Source organism: Ahaetulla prasina, chromosome 17, assembly GCF_028640845.1.
Source record: "Ahaetulla prasina isolate Xishuangbanna chromosome 17, ASM2864084v1, whole genome shotgun sequence".
Classification (NCBI taxonomy): Eukaryota; Metazoa; Chordata; class Lepidosauria; order Squamata; family Colubridae; genus Ahaetulla; species Ahaetulla prasina.
The window spans coordinates 1,466,910-1,483,298 of record NC_080555.1 but is presented as its reverse complement, the minus strand read 5'-3'; the positions used below and the strand labels follow the sequence as shown (position 1 = coordinate 1,483,298).

The 16,389-nt window shown below is 46.6% G+C and overlaps 2 protein-coding genes across 3 annotated transcripts in view; one reads left to right on the top strand and one right to left on the bottom strand.

Moving 5' to 3' along the window:
* The window catches only part of LOC131186675 (trichohyalin-like), a 28,809-nt gene extending 13,270 nt beyond the window's left edge, over positions 1-15,539 (bottom strand). The window contains exons 1-2 of one of the 2 annotated variants that reach the window (XM_058160512.1): positions 15,289-15,539; positions 12,542-12,640 (exon numbers count right to left, since the gene is read on the bottom strand). The gene's annotated coding sequence lies outside the window, so the exon portion shown is untranslated. Of the gene's footprint in view, positions 1-2,399; positions 2,520-12,541; positions 12,641-15,288 lie in introns of those variants that run through there. The other variant, XM_058160513.1, reaches the window with a different exon arrangement.
* Positions 2,960-12,279, top strand: S100A11 (S100 calcium binding protein A11). The gene is made up of 6 exons (XM_058160719.1): positions 2,960-3,025; positions 3,707-3,865; positions 4,722-4,886; positions 6,800-6,973; positions 10,598-10,756; positions 11,995-12,279. Exons 1-6 carry the CDS (start codon positions 2,975-2,977, stop codon positions 12,151-12,153), a joined length of 867 nt encoding a protein of 288 aa, XP_058016702.1. The 5' UTR covers positions 2,960-2,974; the 3' UTR covers positions 12,154-12,279.
* Positions 15,540-16,389: the final 850 nt, after the last annotated feature.

Here is a 16,389-nt window from a genome sequence, read left to right as displayed (position 1 = left end):
AAGCGCAGAAAAAAATCAGCCAGGATTCACAAGGGTTAAATATTTGGGGAAATGCTGGTTTGAGAGCCAGTGAGAGTTTTGTGGGTTTTTTTAAGTTCATGTTCAAGTCACAACTTGCGAAGGGGAAGGTTGGGACAGACAGAACTGCAAAAATGCAACTGGGAGGTTGTGTCTTTCACAACCACTGTGATTGTGTTGTCCTGGGTGTTGCCACGGGCTCTGTTTAACCCACCCACCCCCTTCCGTTTTGGTTGCTAGGGAACACTTAATCTGAATTTTTGCCCAATCCTTTTCATTAGCACACAACCCTGCAATTTTTTCTTTAAAAAAAAAAGAAAAGGATCTCTGCTGGACTTTTTCCAGTTTGCAAGAGGGCGGAGAAGAAAGTCAGCTTATCTTCAGAAAATTCTTCTGAAAAGAAGCCTCTCTTATTTATTTATTTATTTTTAAAATGGTATTTATTTATTTATTAAATATATTGGCTGCCCATCGTACCGCAAGGTAACTCTGGCCAGTTCGCGATGTTAAAAAGATGAACTTTTGCAAAACTTACATGCAATAGGAATTAAAATAATAAAAAGATTTTAAAAGATGTTCTGTCTTTCTTTCTTTCTCTTTCTTTTTCTTTCTTTCTTTCCTTTTCTCTTTTTTCTTTCTTTTTCTTTTTCTTTTTTCTTTTTCTTTCCTTTCTTTCTTTCGTTTTTCTTTCTTTCCTTCTTTCCTTCCTTCCTTCTTCCTCTTTTTCTTTCTTTCTCCTTCTCTTTTGTTCCCTTTCTTTCAGTTCTCTTTCTTTTGCCTCTCTCTCTTTCTCTACTGCAAGGCGGGACAGAAAATATTGACTTCATAAAATCCTAACTGCACATTAGTTACACTCAGGGGCGGGTTCCAAATCCCGTTGCTACCGGTTCGCTTGTGCGCGTATGTGCAGAAGCGTCTGGGTGGGTGGGCGGAGCCTCCTGCCGCCACCACTACGGGTTCGCCCGATCTGGTGCGAACCGGTAGCAACCACCACTGGTTAGACTCATATCCAGTCCTGATGAAAGCAGAGCAGAAATTCAGCCGAGTAGCGTTTCTCTTTTTAGAAATGTCAAGGCTCTAGTCCTCATGGTTATGGGGAAAGCCTCCAGGTGTGTTCTAGAAGAGGAGAAGCGGTGATAGCTGGCATGTGGCAAAGTTAGCTCTCCGTCTCTTGGCACAAGACGATGGAACAAAATGTCTCTCTACAACTCTCTTTTTTTCTTTCCCCCATTCTTCTTCTCAGAGTTTACTCAGAGGAGTAGGGGGATGACTCACTCACCCCTCTGCGGCCTTTTTGCACAAAGGAAAATCAAAGCGCTGCAGAAAACTGGCTTCCTGTTATTTTTCCAGCACTGTATAGATTAGGAATGCGGGGAAGAAATTTGATCGTAAGGCCGGTTGGGTTTGTTTTCCCGGTTCAGTCCGAAAACCAAATTCTGAAAATATTCACATCGGCTTCGGCCCAACTCTGTAAAAATATCCACATTTTTTGCATTCTTCCTTTGCAAACAGAACTCCACTTTCTGTTGTGGGAAATTTAATTTTTTTTTTCTTTCACGCTGCCGTCTTTCTGCTTGCTTTGAAGCATCACAAAACCATCAGCCCGCATTTGGAAAAAGGCAAATGCGGTCCTGTGAAGCATGTTTGGCTTTTGCTCAAAGGAGAAAATTTCTAAAAGTTGGTTTTCTACCTGTTGGTCGGTGATTTCTGCAAAAGTTAGGAGGAGAGTGGGCCTGAATGGGTTAAACCGGAGAGAGAAAAACCAACTTCCCTTTAAGCACATTCCGGAGTGAATGAAATAAGGTGGGGCGTGTGAGGTTTTGTGTGTGTGTGTCTGAGGTGTCCGTGCATATCACTGCATATCGGACATTAATACAATTGAATGTGTCTAGAAATATTTCATAAGAGTCCTCCACTCCTCCGCTCGCAACAAAATACCTTATGCCACCAGACTTGAAATTTTGGGCTTAGAAAAATTAGAACTACACCGCCTTCGGTCTGACCTAAGCATAGCTCATAAAACCATCCACTACAATGTCCTACCTGGTCAATGACTACTTCAGCTTCAACCACAACAATACACGAGCTCACAATAGATACAAACTCAAGGTCAACCGCACCAAACTCGATTGCAGAAAATATGACTTCAGCAACAGAATGGTCAGTGCCTGGAATGCACTACCAGACTCTGTGGTTTCATCCCAAAACCCCCAAAATTTTAACCTCAGACTGGCTACTGTTGACCTCACCCCATCCCTGTCCTAATGTTCTCTTTAATTGTATACATTTTATGCATTCAATTCATGCTTCTACTTATATATATATATATAGTATCTAATATGTACTCAACAAATGAATAAATAAAGAAATAATTGCTCAACAGAGGAAGAGACAGGCGTTAGCTCAACCGGGGAGGGGCCGAACCTTCTCTTCACCACTCCGGTCTCCAACCAGCTCACCAGCAACAGCCAACTTTCCTCTCTGCTTGGCCAGTTGCCGACCACAGCTATGGTAAGCACACCCAGGCCTTGGCTTGGAGGATGAGGCCTCCAAGACAGAAATAGGGAGGGGTTCCAGACTTTACAGCCTGTGTGGGGACTCTGGTTCCCCTGCTCCACAGACCCTCCACTCCCAAGAGGGTGGGGATGATGGGAAGTTGAGTGCTGGGATTCCTCCACCAGCAATCTGGAGAGCAGAGAAGGCCACTGAGGTGTGGCTCTCTCTCTGTCTCTCTCTGTCTCTCTCTCTCCCTATTCTTTTTTCTTTGACTCTCTCTCTTTCTCTCTTTCTCCCTCCCTCCCTCTATTTCTGTCTCTGTCTCTCTATCTCTTTCGTTTCTAGCTATCCTTTTCTTCAGCGTTGGAGCACCTACATCGGTGTCCTCAGTGTGTAACACGCAACATCTTGTGTGAATCCACAAAGGCGGTTCATTCAGTAACCAGGAAGCGTTGTGTGAATGGCGACTAAGCGGTTACTGGGGAGGTGGGGAGAAAGATTGGAGAAGAATGTAAGTTTGTTCTGCGGCTTTTGCTTCCCAGCGGTTTATGTCACAAGGGCAGGGCCAAACTGATGAGTGCCTCTCCTCCGAAGTTGCCAGGTTGTATGTCTGTGTGCGCATATTGCCAAATATGTTATATCTTTTTTTAAAAAAAACCCAGAGCAATCTCTCTCTTTCTTGAGCCAAGAATTGACGTCTTTCCTGTTGGACAGTTTTGTCATTGCAAGCAAAAACCAAGTTCCAGTCAACGTCGATAGGGGGCAAATGAGCAAGTTTTGATCTGCAAATGAAAGAACAGCCTCGGGGCATGGGCAGAGTGCCCTCGTTGAATTGGCTGTTGGGATATTTATGGGAGCGCCCCTCCCCTCCTGGGCCTATCCTGAATTTCCACATCTGTGGGCCAATTTATTTGAAAGACCCTCTTAAAATTTAAAAGCAACTCTGGCAGGGGGGGCAGGCAAACTTCATTAGCTTTGAAATTAATCCAAACTTCATTAGCTCTGAAATTAATCCATGTTCTAAGGCCAGCATTTCTCAATCCCCTCGCCTCTAATTTTTTCCCTGTTCTCCTCTCCCTTCGGGCTCCGGTTGGAAACAAGTCGCTTCTTTTAGTGAAACGCGCATCGTTGCGATATCCCGAAGCGAAAGGGGCACATTTTTTTAAAAAATGCCACTTTTTCACTTCTGCAGTCGTCCAAGTACACCAAGGGTCCCACCGAAACCGAGCGTTGCATCGAGTCGCTGCTGGCCATCTTCCAGCGCTACGCTGGGAAGGACGGATACAGCAAAAAACTCTCCAAGAACGAATTCAAAATATTCATGAACACGGAGCTGGCCTCTTTCACCAAGGTGTGATTTACAGTTTATGTATCTCTTCAATATACCTGGGAAAGCGTGTTGTTGCGTGAATTCAGCTGAGGAATCCTGCTTGGTGGGGTATGGGCTCCCTCCAGTGGTGGGATGTAGAATTGCAAACCAGGATAGGCAACGAGGCCTAGTTCGATGTTTTCACCTAGTTCGATGTTTTCACAAACAAAGGAGCCGTTTGGGGTGCTGTTTCCATTCAGACCTCTTACCAGGATGTGTCCCGCAAAAAATGCCGAGATAGCAGAATAACAAAGCTGGAAGGCACCTCAGAGGTCTTCTAGTCCAAGTGCCAGGCTGGAAAGCTTATACCGTTTGACAAATGGCTGTCCAATCTCTTCTTAAAAACCTCCAGGGTTGGAGCACCCACAACTTCTAGTGGCAAGCACTTCCACAGGTTAATTGTTTTCACTGTTAGGAAGTTTCTCCTTAGTTGCAGGTTGCTTCTCTCTTTGATTAGTGTCCGTCCATTGTTTCCTGTCTTGCCTTCAGGTGCTTTGGAGAATAGCTTGACTCCCTCTTCTTTGGGGCAGCCCCTCAAATACTGGAAGACTGCTCTCATGTCTCCCCCTAGTCCTTCATTTTTCTAGACTGGCCATACCCAATTCCTGCCACCGTTCTTCCTATTTTTTACTCTCCAGGCCTTTCATCCTCCTAGTTAGCTCTTCTCTGCACTTCTTCCAAAGTCTCAACCTCTTTTTTGTAACGTGGTGACCAAAACTGGACGCAGGATTCCAGACGTGGTCTTACGAGGTTTTTGATCCGTTATCCCTCAGGAAATTCATTTTGGGAGGTACTAAAAAACTGATCTCCTATGATCTTTTTTTTTCTTCCTTTGCAGAACCAGAAAGATCCGGCCGTCCTCGACCGTATGATGAGAAAGCTGGACATGAACAGTGACGGGCAGCTGGACTTTTCCGAGTTCTTGACCCTCATCGGAAGTCTGGCATCATTCTGCCATGAACAGGTGACATCCGGGGCTGCCGCCGATCCCCACAAAAGACTGTGAAGGCATCCGGGGGGCAATTTCAAACCTTGCCATCCAAAGCATTCCAAAATCGGGGAAGGATGTGCAACGTCGTTTACTCTTTTTGTTTTCCTTGTTAAAATTTGAATAAAATTGAGTATTAAAAGCAGATTTCTGGTTTGTCCGTGCACATAGGAGCAGAGAGCTGCGTTGGTCACACGGAGTCACGTATTTGCAGGACGAGGGAAAGTTAGCCTTGGTTGAAAAGGAATCATTTGGGACATCTGAACCCCGACTCCGAAACAATTTGGGTTTTAAAAATAAAGCTGCTAGTCCTCTGTATTTGGGGAAGGAACAGGGCAACACTGCAGGTAGGATTCTACCTGGTAGGACAGGGTGTGAACCGATGCTCAGACCTTTAAAACATCTAACCCAGTGGTGAAATCCAATTTTTTTTACTACCTGTTCCGTGGGTGGGTTCCTCTTTTTCTTTTTCTCTTTCCTTCTTTTTTTTCTTTATTTCTTTTTCTCTTTTGTTCTCTTTCTTTTGTTTCTCTTTCTTTTTTTCTTTCTCTCTCCCTCCCTCCCTCCCTCTTTCTTTCTCTACTGCAAGGGGGGGACAGAAAATACTGATTTTAATTATAAAATCCCAACTGCGCATAAGTTACACTCATATCCAGTCCTGATGAAAGCAGAGCAGAAATTCAGCCCTGAGTAGAGTTTCTCTTTTTAGAAATGCCAAGGCTCTAGTCCTCATGGTTATGGGGAAAGCCTCCAGGTGTATTCTAGAAGAGAAGAAGCGGTGATAGCTGGCATGTGGCAAAGTTAGCGCCCGTCTCTTGGCACAAGACGATGGGAAAAAATGTCTCTCTCCAACTTTTTTTTTCCCCATTCTTCTTCTCAGAGTTTACTCAGAGGAGTAGGGGGATGACTCACTCACCCCTCTGCGGCTTCTTTGCACAAAGGAAAATCAAAGCGCTGCAGAAAACTGGCTTCCTGTTATTTTTCCAGCACTGTATAGATTAGGAATTCGGGGAAGAAATTTGATCGTAAGGCCAGTTGGCTTTGTTTTCCCGGTTCAGTCCGAAAACCGAATTCTGAAAATACTCACGTCGGTTTCGGCCCAACTCTGTAAAAATATCCACATTTTTTTGCATCTTTTACAAACAGAACTCCCCTTTCTGTTATGGGAAATTTATTTATTTTTTCCCTTCACGCTGGCGTCTTTCTGCTTGCTTTGAAGCATCGCGAAACCTTCAGCCCGCATTTGGAAAGAGGCAAATGCGGTCCTGCGAAGCGTGTTTGGCTTTTACCCAAAGGAGAAAATTTCTAAAAACTGGTGGGGGGTAGAATTAAAACCAGACTAGGTGGGTTTTTTCTTTTTTTCCCTCCGTGTATCTTAAAAAGATTTGGCTCCTAGATTTTGGAAGAAATTCAAAGTCGTGGGGGGGACAGGACTTCCAAGCATCCAGACTGCTGAGTTTCCTTTGCGTTTCACATGGATAATGACACAAAACCAAAACGTAGGAAAAGAGAGGAAACTTGAAAGACACTGAACTTGTCGATCAGAAAGGTCGGCAGTTCGGCAGTTCGAATCCCTAGTACAGGTCTCCCGCGTTAGCAGGGGGTTGGGCTAGATGACCTCCAAGGTCTCTTCCGACTATGCTACTAGATTGAAGGCTTAGGCTGAAGGCAGATCGCTAACAGTTGAATTTCGGCCTGCTACACACGAAGCGGGATTTCTTTTTTTACTCAGCCGAACCAGTTGGGAAGTCTTCGAAGCGGATTCCTAGCAGCTGAGAAAGCTCACCCGGTTGGTTTCACACCTGTTGGTTGGTGGTTTCTGCAGAAGTTAGAAAGAGAGAGGGCCTGAGTGGGTTAAAACGGAGAGAGAAAAACCAACTTCCCTTAAAGCACATTCCTGAGTGAATGAAATAAGGTGGGGCATGTAGGGGTTTTTTTTGAGTCTGCCTTTAGCCAAAATTGTTCAACAGGCGGGGGAAGAGACAGGCGTTGGCTCAACCGGGGAGGAGCCAAACCCTCCCTTCACCACTCCGGTCTTCAACCAGCTCACCAGCAACAGCCAACTTTCCTCTCTGCCCGGCCGGTTGCCGACCACAGCTATGGTAAGCGCACCCAGGCCTTGGCTTGGAGGATGAGGCCTCTGATGCAGGCCAAGACAGAAATAGGGAGGGGTTTCTGTCTGCAGCTGGGGTGGGGGGGGGGGGAGAGGGAAGGAAGGTGTTCCCCCCCCCCAAAAAAAAAACAGAGCCAGGAAAAAAACTTGGCTGGAGGAGAAGGGGAAAAAATGACACCGTGAGAAGGAGGAGAAATGGGCAGCAGCTGGAATGACCCAAAAGTTCACCGAATCCGACTTCTTTCTCTTGGCGTCTCCTTTGGACAGTCCCAGACTTTTCCGCCTGGGTGGGGACTCCGGTTCCTCTGCTCCACAGTCCCTCCACTCCCAAGAGGGTGGGGATGATGGGAAGTTGAGTGCTGGGATTCCTCCGCCAGCAATCTGGAGAGCAGAGAAGGCCACTGAGGTGTGGCGCTCTCTCTCTCTCTCCCTCTCTCTCCCTCCCTGCCTCTCTCTATTTCTGTCTGTCTCTCTCTCTTTTGTCTCCGCCTATCCTTTTCTTTGACTTTCTCTCTCTCTCCCTCCCTCCCTCCCTCCATTTCTGTATTTGTCTCTCTATCTCTTTTGTCTCTGCCTATCCTCTGACTCTTTCTTTCTCTTCCTGTCTCTATCTCTTTTGTCTCCATCTATCCCTTTCTTTCTCTCTCTCTCCCTCCCTCCGTCTCTGTGTTTCAAAACGTGGTAGGCATCCGTGCCACCGAGGATGTGAGTTTTTCACCAGAATATATAGAAAATTTGATTTTGCCTTTCCTGCAAGGTCAGAGGAGCAGAGAGTAACGGGCGGTCAAATTTTTACCGCTTTGGATTGTGGTTTCCCGTTTTGTTTCTGCGAGAAAGGGTGTGGCTGAACCGGAGGACAAGCTTTCTTGAATTCCTGAATGGCTCAGGATTCCTTTTGCAAAAAATTTCCCAGGGAGCGAAGTTCAACAGGGGAAGACTTAGGCAAAAGTCAGATCATTAACCAGTTGGATTTCGGTCTGCCACCCAAGAGTTTGAGGCCTACAAGCACCGCCAAGGAGAAAAACAGGCAGGAATTAGAGAGAAGTGGGGTCTTGCAGCTTAACTGCCTTCCCCTACAATCCTTGGGGATGGGATTTCTGTCTAGAGACCCTCTAGAGACCCCACTCCAGGTCTCTAAAAGTATACCATATGTTTGCCAAGTGTAGATTGCAAAAAAAATCACCGTTCCTGCGCTTTGGAGAGTGGTTCGATTGGTAACTATCAGCCGTAAAAAAAAAAAAAAAGATCTCAAAATAATCTTCTTGGCTGATTTTTTGCAAAGTCAGCTCGCAATGGGTAGTAGTAGGAGAAAACGCTTAGTGGTACAGAAGAACAGAACTAAGGACTAGGCAAGAAGAGTTATACCAAGACACACCCCAAATCTTGAATTACACATTCTTGCAGGTAAAATATATTGGTGAAATACTCTGGACGTTACTCGTTAATATTTTAAAAAGAAGTAAGACGTACTTGGTATGTTTCCACGCTATGATGAATTTCGACCAGGTTGAAACCTGGATGGGGGCCCGTCTACCATTTGCTAATCTGAGCTTGTTGTCTGTGTGTGCGTGGGCTAACAGAATAACAGAGTTGGAAGGGACCTTGGAGGTCTTCTAGTCCAACCCCCCAGCTCAAGCAAGAGACCCTGTTTCATTTCAGACGAATGATGGCTCAAACTTAAAAATCTCCAGTGATGGAGCACCTATATCGGTGTACACTCGGAGCATAACATGAAACATCTTGTGTGAATCCACAAAGACGGTTCATTCAGTAACCAAGAAGTGTTGTGTGAATGCAACTAAGCGGTTACTGGGGAGGTGGGGAGAAAGATTGGAGAAGAATGTAAGTTGGTTCTGCAGCTTTTGTTTCCCAGGGGTTTTGGTCTCAAGGGCAGGGCCAAACTGATGAGTGCCTCTCCTCCGAAGTTGCCAAATTGTATGTCTGTGTGCACATATTGCCAAATACGTTATATCTTTTTTAAAAAAAACAACACCAGAGCGCACTCTCTCCCGAGCCAAGAATTGAAGTCTTTCCTGTTGGACAGTTTTGTCATTGCAAGCAAAAACCAAGTTCCAGTCAAGGCCGATAGGGGGCAAATGAGCAAGTTTTGATCTGCAAATGAAAGAACAGCCCCTGGGCATAGGCAGAGTGCCCTCAATGAATTGGCTGTTGGGATATTAATGGGAGCGCCTCTCCCCTCCTGGGCCTATTCTGAATGTCCACATCTGTGGGCCAATTTATTTGAAAGACCCTCTTAAAACTTAAAAGCAACTACAGCAGCGGGCAGGCAGGCAAACTTAATTAGTTTTGAAATTAATCCAAATTTAATTAGCTGTGAAATTAATTCACATTCTAAGGCCGGCATTTCTCAATCTTGGCCACTGGGAGAAAGAGGTGGACTTCAATTCCCAGAATCCCCCAAACACTCTGGGGAATTCTGGGAGTTGAAGCCCACCCCTCTTCCAAAGGCCAAAGTTGAAAAATACTGTTCTAGGCTCACAAAATGCAGCTAATGGGCATCGGGGTATGAACTGAAATGGAGGCACAAGGAGCAATGGAGCTCACTTAGCTCAGCATAGTCTATCTTCCTGATGGCACACGAGCCGTCACTCCAGTTCAGTTCGGCCGCGCATGCGTGCACATCTCCCAGCGGCCAGGTGGTCTTTGAGTCTCTGCTGCGCATGCGTGGGGGGTGGGGGCAGGGCATGCGCATGGCATGTGCGAGGGCATGTGTGCGTGCGTTGGGGTGGGGCACGTGGGGGACACGCACACTGCATTTTGGGGTTTAGGCACACACGCGTTTGTGCATGTGCACTTCGGGCACTTGGTCCAGAAAAAGTTAGCCATCATTGCCCTCATGTTTCACTCCTTCACTTCTTCTGAAAGGTTATCCCTTCTTCTCAGCCAGATGGGGGACAATGGGAACTGGAGTCCCTCCCCAGAGCGACCAAGCGAGCAAGTTATTTCACCCAGAGGGGCAAGCCTCTCCCCAAATAGCATTTCCGTAAAAATGAGAAATTTGTTTCCTAAGGGCCTCTTGTGGCTCAACAGGCTAATGCAGTCTGTTATTAACACAGCTGCCTGCAATTACAATTACTGCAGGTTCGAGTCCCACTAGGCCCAAGGTTGACTCAGCCTTCCATCCTTTATAAGGTAGGTAAAATGAGGACCCAGATTGTTAGGGGCAATAAAAGTTGACTTTGTATATAATATACAAATGGATGAGACTATTGCTTTACACAATGTAAGCCGCCCTGAGTCTTCGGAGAAGGGCGGGATATAAATTCAAATTTTTTTAAAAAAAGGGTGGTGGAGGTTTTGCAGATGTTATTTTTTGGAAAAGCGAAAAAGGTACGTTAAACGTAGCACCTATTCCCCATCTATTATTTAAATTTGCAAAACACACCACTGAGAATTAACGATTTGCTGGCAATTCTTGTCTTTGATAGTTAGCTGGAGCATCCACAACTTCCGATTTTTTTCCCTGTTCTCCTCTCCCTTCGGGCTCCCGTTGGAAACAAGATGCTTCTTTTAGTGAAGCGTGCATCGTTGCGATATCCCGAAGCGAAAGAAGCACGTTTTTTTTTAAAATGCCTCTTTTTCACTTCTGCAGTCGTCCAGGTACCCTGTGGGTCCCACCGAAACCGAGCGTTGCATCGAGTCGCTGCTGGCCGTCTTCCACCGCTACGCTGGGAGGGAGGGAAAGACCGACACTCTCTCCAAGAACGAATTCAAAACATTCATGAACACGGAGCTGGCCTCTTTCACCAAGGTGTGATTTACGGTTTACGTATCTCTTTGATATATATGGGAAAATGTGTTGTTATTTTTTTCCCCCCCTAAGAATTCAGCTGAGGAATCCTGCTTGGTGGGGTATGGGCTCCCTCCAGTGGTGGGATGTAGAATTGCAAACAGGGATAGGCACCGAGGCCTAGTTCGATGTTTTCACTGTTGTGGGAACCAGGCGAAGGATGGTTCAATCAGGAATTTCAAAGCAAACAAAGGAGCCGTTTGGGGTGCTGTTTCCATTCAGACTTCTTACCAGGATCTGTCCCGTGAAAAATGCTGAGATAGCAGAATAACAGAGCTGGAAGGGACCTCAGCGGTCTTCTAGTCCGAGTGCCAGGCTGGAAGGCTTATACCCATGATGGCGAACCTATATCGGTGGGCACGCAAGCTTAGCTCCGACGTGCATACGCGTGCTGGCCAGCTGATTTTCAGGCCTTCTGGGTCACCCGGAAGTAGGAAACAGGCTATTTCCTACCTCCCGAGGGCCTGAGGGGGGAAGGCCTGTTTTTTGCTCTCCCCAGAGCCTCTCTAGGAGCCCGGGGAGAGCAAAAAACGGGCCTACCGGGCCCACCGAGCCATCGCATGCCAAAAACGGGGAGAAGCACAGGGGGGGAGGTCCCACACACATGTGCGGGAGGCTCGGCACATAGAATTATAGGATGTTAGCCATCACTGCCTTATACTGTTTGACAAATGGTTGTCCAATCTTAAAAACCTCCAGTGTTGGGGCACCCACAACTTCTAGTGGCAAGCACTTCCACAGGTTAATTGTTTTCACTGTTAGGAAGTTTCTCCTTAGTTGCAGGTTGCTTCTCTCCTTGATTAGTGTCCATCCAGCATTTCTTGTCTTGCCTTCAGGTGCTTTGGAGAATAGCTTGACTCCCCTTTCTTTGGGGCAGCCCCTCAAATACTGGAAGACTGCTCTCATGTCCCCCGCTAGTCCTTCATTTCTCTAGACTGGCCATACCCAATTCCTCCCACTGTTCTTCCTATTTTTTACTCTCCAGACCTTTCATCCTCCTAGTTAGCTCTACTCTGCACTTCTTCCAAAGTCTCAACCTCTTTTTTGTAACGTGGTGACCAAAACTAGACGCAGGATTCCAGGTGTGCTCTTACGAGGTTTTTGACCCGTTATCCCTCAGGAAATTCATTTTGGGAAGTACCAAAAAGCTGATCTCCTATGATCTTTTTTCTTTTTTTTTCTTTTTTGATCCTTTGCAGAACCAGAAAGATCCGGGCGTCATCGACCGCATGATGAAAAAGCTGGACATGAACAGCGACGGGCAGCTGGACTTTTCCGAGTTCTTGAACCTCATCGGAGGCCTGGCAGCGGCCTGCCATGACCACGTGGCAGCCGCCGAGCCCCCCAAAAGACTGTGAAGGCATCCGGGCGATTTCAAACCTTGTCATCCAAAGCATTCCAAAATCAGGGAAGGACGTACAATGTCGTTCACCCTTTTTGTTTTCCTTGTTAAAATTTGAATAAAATTGAGTATTAAAAACAGATTTTTGGTTTGTCCGTGCACATAGGAGCAGAGAGCTGCGTTGGTCACACGGAGTCACGTATTTGCAGGACGAGGGAAAGTTAGCCTTGGTTGAAAAGGAATGGTTCGGGACATCCGAAACGATTTGGGTTTTAAAAATAAAGCTGCTAGTCCTCTGTGTTTGGGGAAGGAGCAGGGCAACACAGCAGGTAGGATTCTACCTGCCGTGAACAGACGTTCGGCCGGACTAGTTGATTCATTTATTGCCTATTAATAAATCTTACCTTTATCTAACTCACCTTAAGGTAATGCTATTTCGGTATTTGACACTGTCTGATGGGACACTTCGCAAGATGTAAACTCCTCCGCTGGTTGGGTTGAGGCTAAAGGAGAATCAGACGTGTTTTCCAGCAGTAAATCTTTTCTAAATACTGTACAGGTAGTCCTTGACTTACAACAGTTCATTTAGTGACCATTCAAAGTTACGACGACACCAAAAAAAAAGGGAGTTAGGAACCCTTTTCACACTTATGACCGTTGCAGCATTCCTGGAGTCACAGGATCAAAATTCACATGCTTGGCAATGGACTCACATTTACGACGGTCGCAGTGATTCCCTTTTGTGACCTTCTGACGACAAGCAGAGTCCATGGGGAAGCCGGGTTCACCACCACCATGGTCCTCGCTTAGCAACTGCAGTGACTCATTGAACGACTCCGGCCAGCAAGATTGTAAAACGGGGCGAATTCACAAATTTCGACTTTTTTGATTTTTATTTCATCTGTACACTCCGGATTTAAAAAATGTAATGTGGCCCTTTCCTAAATGGGCCACACCAGGCTGAACCACTAGAGGGCAGTACGCATATCTAAAATATCTATAATTTATGTCCTCCAAAGTGCATTTTGAACTCTGGCAAAACACACCCAGATACATAACCGGACCTCCGACATTCTCTGGACAATGAATCCGTTTCGGCTATTTGTCACCAGCGGTGAATAACGGCCATGTCACTGAGAGTTGGCATTTGCAAAAATCAGATGCTGTGTAGTTCCTCCTCCTCCTCCTCCCCCTCCTCCTTCCTCCTCCTCCTCTTCTCCTATGACTTCCTCTTCCCCCTCTTCTTCCCCATCATCTTCCTCCTCTTTTCTCCCCCACTCCTCCTCCTCTTCCTCCTCACCTTCTTCCTCTTCCTCCTCTTCCTCCTCTTCCTCTTCTTCCCCTCCTTTTCCTCCTCCTCACCTTCTTCCTCCTACCCCTCCTCTTCCTCCCCCTCTTCTTCCTCCTCCTTCCTCTCCTCTCCTCTTCTTTCTCTTCCTTCCTCCTCTTCCTCCTCCCCCCTCCTCTTCTTCCTCCTCCTCCTCCTCCCCTTCTTAGTCAGCACCAACCTGCCGCTGGTTGAAATCAAATTAAACCTATTTAAAACCGTACTTCTCAACCGCGGCCACGTGAGAATGGCCAAACCTCAACTCCCACAATTCCAGGGGAATTCTGGGAGTTGAAGTCCACCCATCTTTGAGTCACTGAGATTGAGAAGCTCTCATCTGTGTTTATACAACTATCCCAGTGGTGGTATTCAGCCGGTTGTACGTGGTTCAAGCGTTTTTAACCCACTGCGTATTCGCGGAAGGCACTTGCGCATGCGTGCTCACATTTGCGAACTGGTAGCAAAGAGAAGCGAATACCATCCCTGAACTACCCACCCAACTGGGTGGAAAAAGAATTGAAGGTTTTGCTCGGGGTGGGAACTCGGCCGCCGATTGTAACCCATTGCGATAATCAGCTGGCGCGGGACATTCCTGAGCTTTGATTGCAATTTTTCATTTATTTTTTGGCCTAGCTTTCTTTCCGACACCCCATTCGTGCTGGGAAGAAATATTCAAACTTTTCCCCACTGCTTCTTCCTGTCTCCTGGATTTTTCTCGTCCTTCTGGGGGCAAAGGGCGTTCGGACGGGCTTCCTCGGGCTCACGTTTCCCACAGTGGTACAGTCCTCTCAGGGGGAAAAAAAGGGCTATAACAGGTGAGACTGCACCTAATTTGGTTGACAGATTGACAGGTGCAGGGAGGTTATTCTAGATCCACCCAGCAGCAGAAAAATCCACAAATATTTGCCTTCCAAGACAACATGGTTTAAGGCCCCTGCCACCGATGCGAAATCTCCGTTGCACAACCCAACCTTGGCACATCGCACAAATTAGTCAGGCTGTTTGCATCACACACTTCTCCCTGAGTGCTGAGATTACACACACACACACACACATATATTAAAACAAACAAACTTGAGATGGGTGTCTTTGTTTTTTGTTTTTCTTTCCTCTTCCCTCTTCTTATAGTCTTCCTCTACTGCTGCACCTGAAATATTATCCCCTGCTCCGGCAATTGTATGTAGGAAGTTAGCACCCGTCCCTCTCGTAGGAAAATGAGATATTTTAGGAAATATTAAAAGGGCAGAATGTTTCCCCTAAAAGGGAGGCAGAAACTCAGCCCGCCCCCCGCCCCCCCTCACCTTTGGGGGGGGGCATTAAGGCCTTGGCCAATCGAGTCTACATAACAAAGATTTACCTCCTTCAGGCAGAGCCATAATAGGAATCCCAAAGCCCTTTCATTACATCATCACCCAGCAAGAGTCAACCAAGCTTGGGACTCAGGACAGCATACAGAGTTGCCCCTGTATGGCCCCATGGGAGTCTGAAAACCAATCAGAATACAAGCTCAAATTCAAAAGCCCAGAAGGGCATAAAACTGGAGCACTCTCAGCATCTCTTCCTTCCCCCCCACCCCGCCCCCCAGACCTCCAAACCATGTGTTTCTGTCCAGGGTTGAAATACTACAGTTCAGACCGGTTCTCCCGAACTAGCAGTAAAAAATGCTACCGGTTCGGGCAAACCGGTATTTCCAACGATCAGCTGGGCGACAATCAGCTGTGACGCGCGATTTATATTAGCTAGAATTGTCGGATTTCCTGCTTTTTAGCTAATCTAAATTGTGCGGCACAGCGGATTCCACCACCCCCTCGCTGTTCTACTTACCTTTGCAGACTCGGAAGTCTTCAAAATGTTCCTTTTTTTAGCGCTGCACGGGCACACCTCATGTACACATGCGCGTGAAGCGCACGCTCAGTAGCAGACTCACAGAATCGGTAGCAGACTTCAGAGGGTTTCACCGCTGGACCTGTCCACCATTGAAAACCATCTTTCCAAGCAGCCTCCATGTTTCCAGTGTCTTTCTTCCCCACTTGGAACTGAACCCAGATGGACATTTCCTCCAACATGTTGTTGTTGTTAGTTGCAAGTCATGCCTGAACCATCGCGACCCCATGGACAACGTTCCTCCAGGCCTTCCTGTCCTCTACCATCCTCTGGAGTCCATTTAAGCTCACGCCGACTGCTTCAGCGACTCCATCCAGCCACCTTGTTCTCTGCCGTCCCCTCCTTCTTCTTTTGCCCTCAATCTTTCTCAGCATTCGGCTCTTCTCCAGGGAGTCCTTCCTTCTCATTAAGTGGCCAAAGTATTTCAGTTTCATCTTCAGGATCTGGCCTTCTAAAGAGCAGTCAGGGTTGATCTCCTCTAGGACCGACCGGTTAGATGGCCTTGCAGTCCAACATGTATTGGACCATAAATGCTTTCATAAAGAAACAGAGAGCTGGTGGCGCACACCGCAAACTTTTGGGGGGGGGGACATGGAAATTGGGAAATCGGCGGAAGATACAGATAGATAGATAGATATAGAGATAGATAGATAGATAGATAGATAGATAGATAGATAGATAGATAGATAGATAGATAGATAGATAGATAGATAGATAGATAGATAGATAGATATTCTGGCCGAAAGAATGGCGAGAAACAATGCCAGGGGGGAAAAAACACCTGCGGGCTTCATCGGAGAGTTCCCAAGGAAGCAGGAAAGAAAGCAACAAAGATAATAGCATTTTTCCTGGGATGGAAAAATGTGGATGTTTGCAACTTGAGCCTGGCAAAGGCGTGGCAACCCAGAACAGCTAGCCTGGAACCAACCTCGGTCTATTTGTGGAAGACTTAAGCAATTCGTTAATTAATACCGTGTTTCCCTGAAAATAAGACCTCCCCAGATAATAAGCCCACCGGGCTTTTGAGTGCATGCGTTAAAA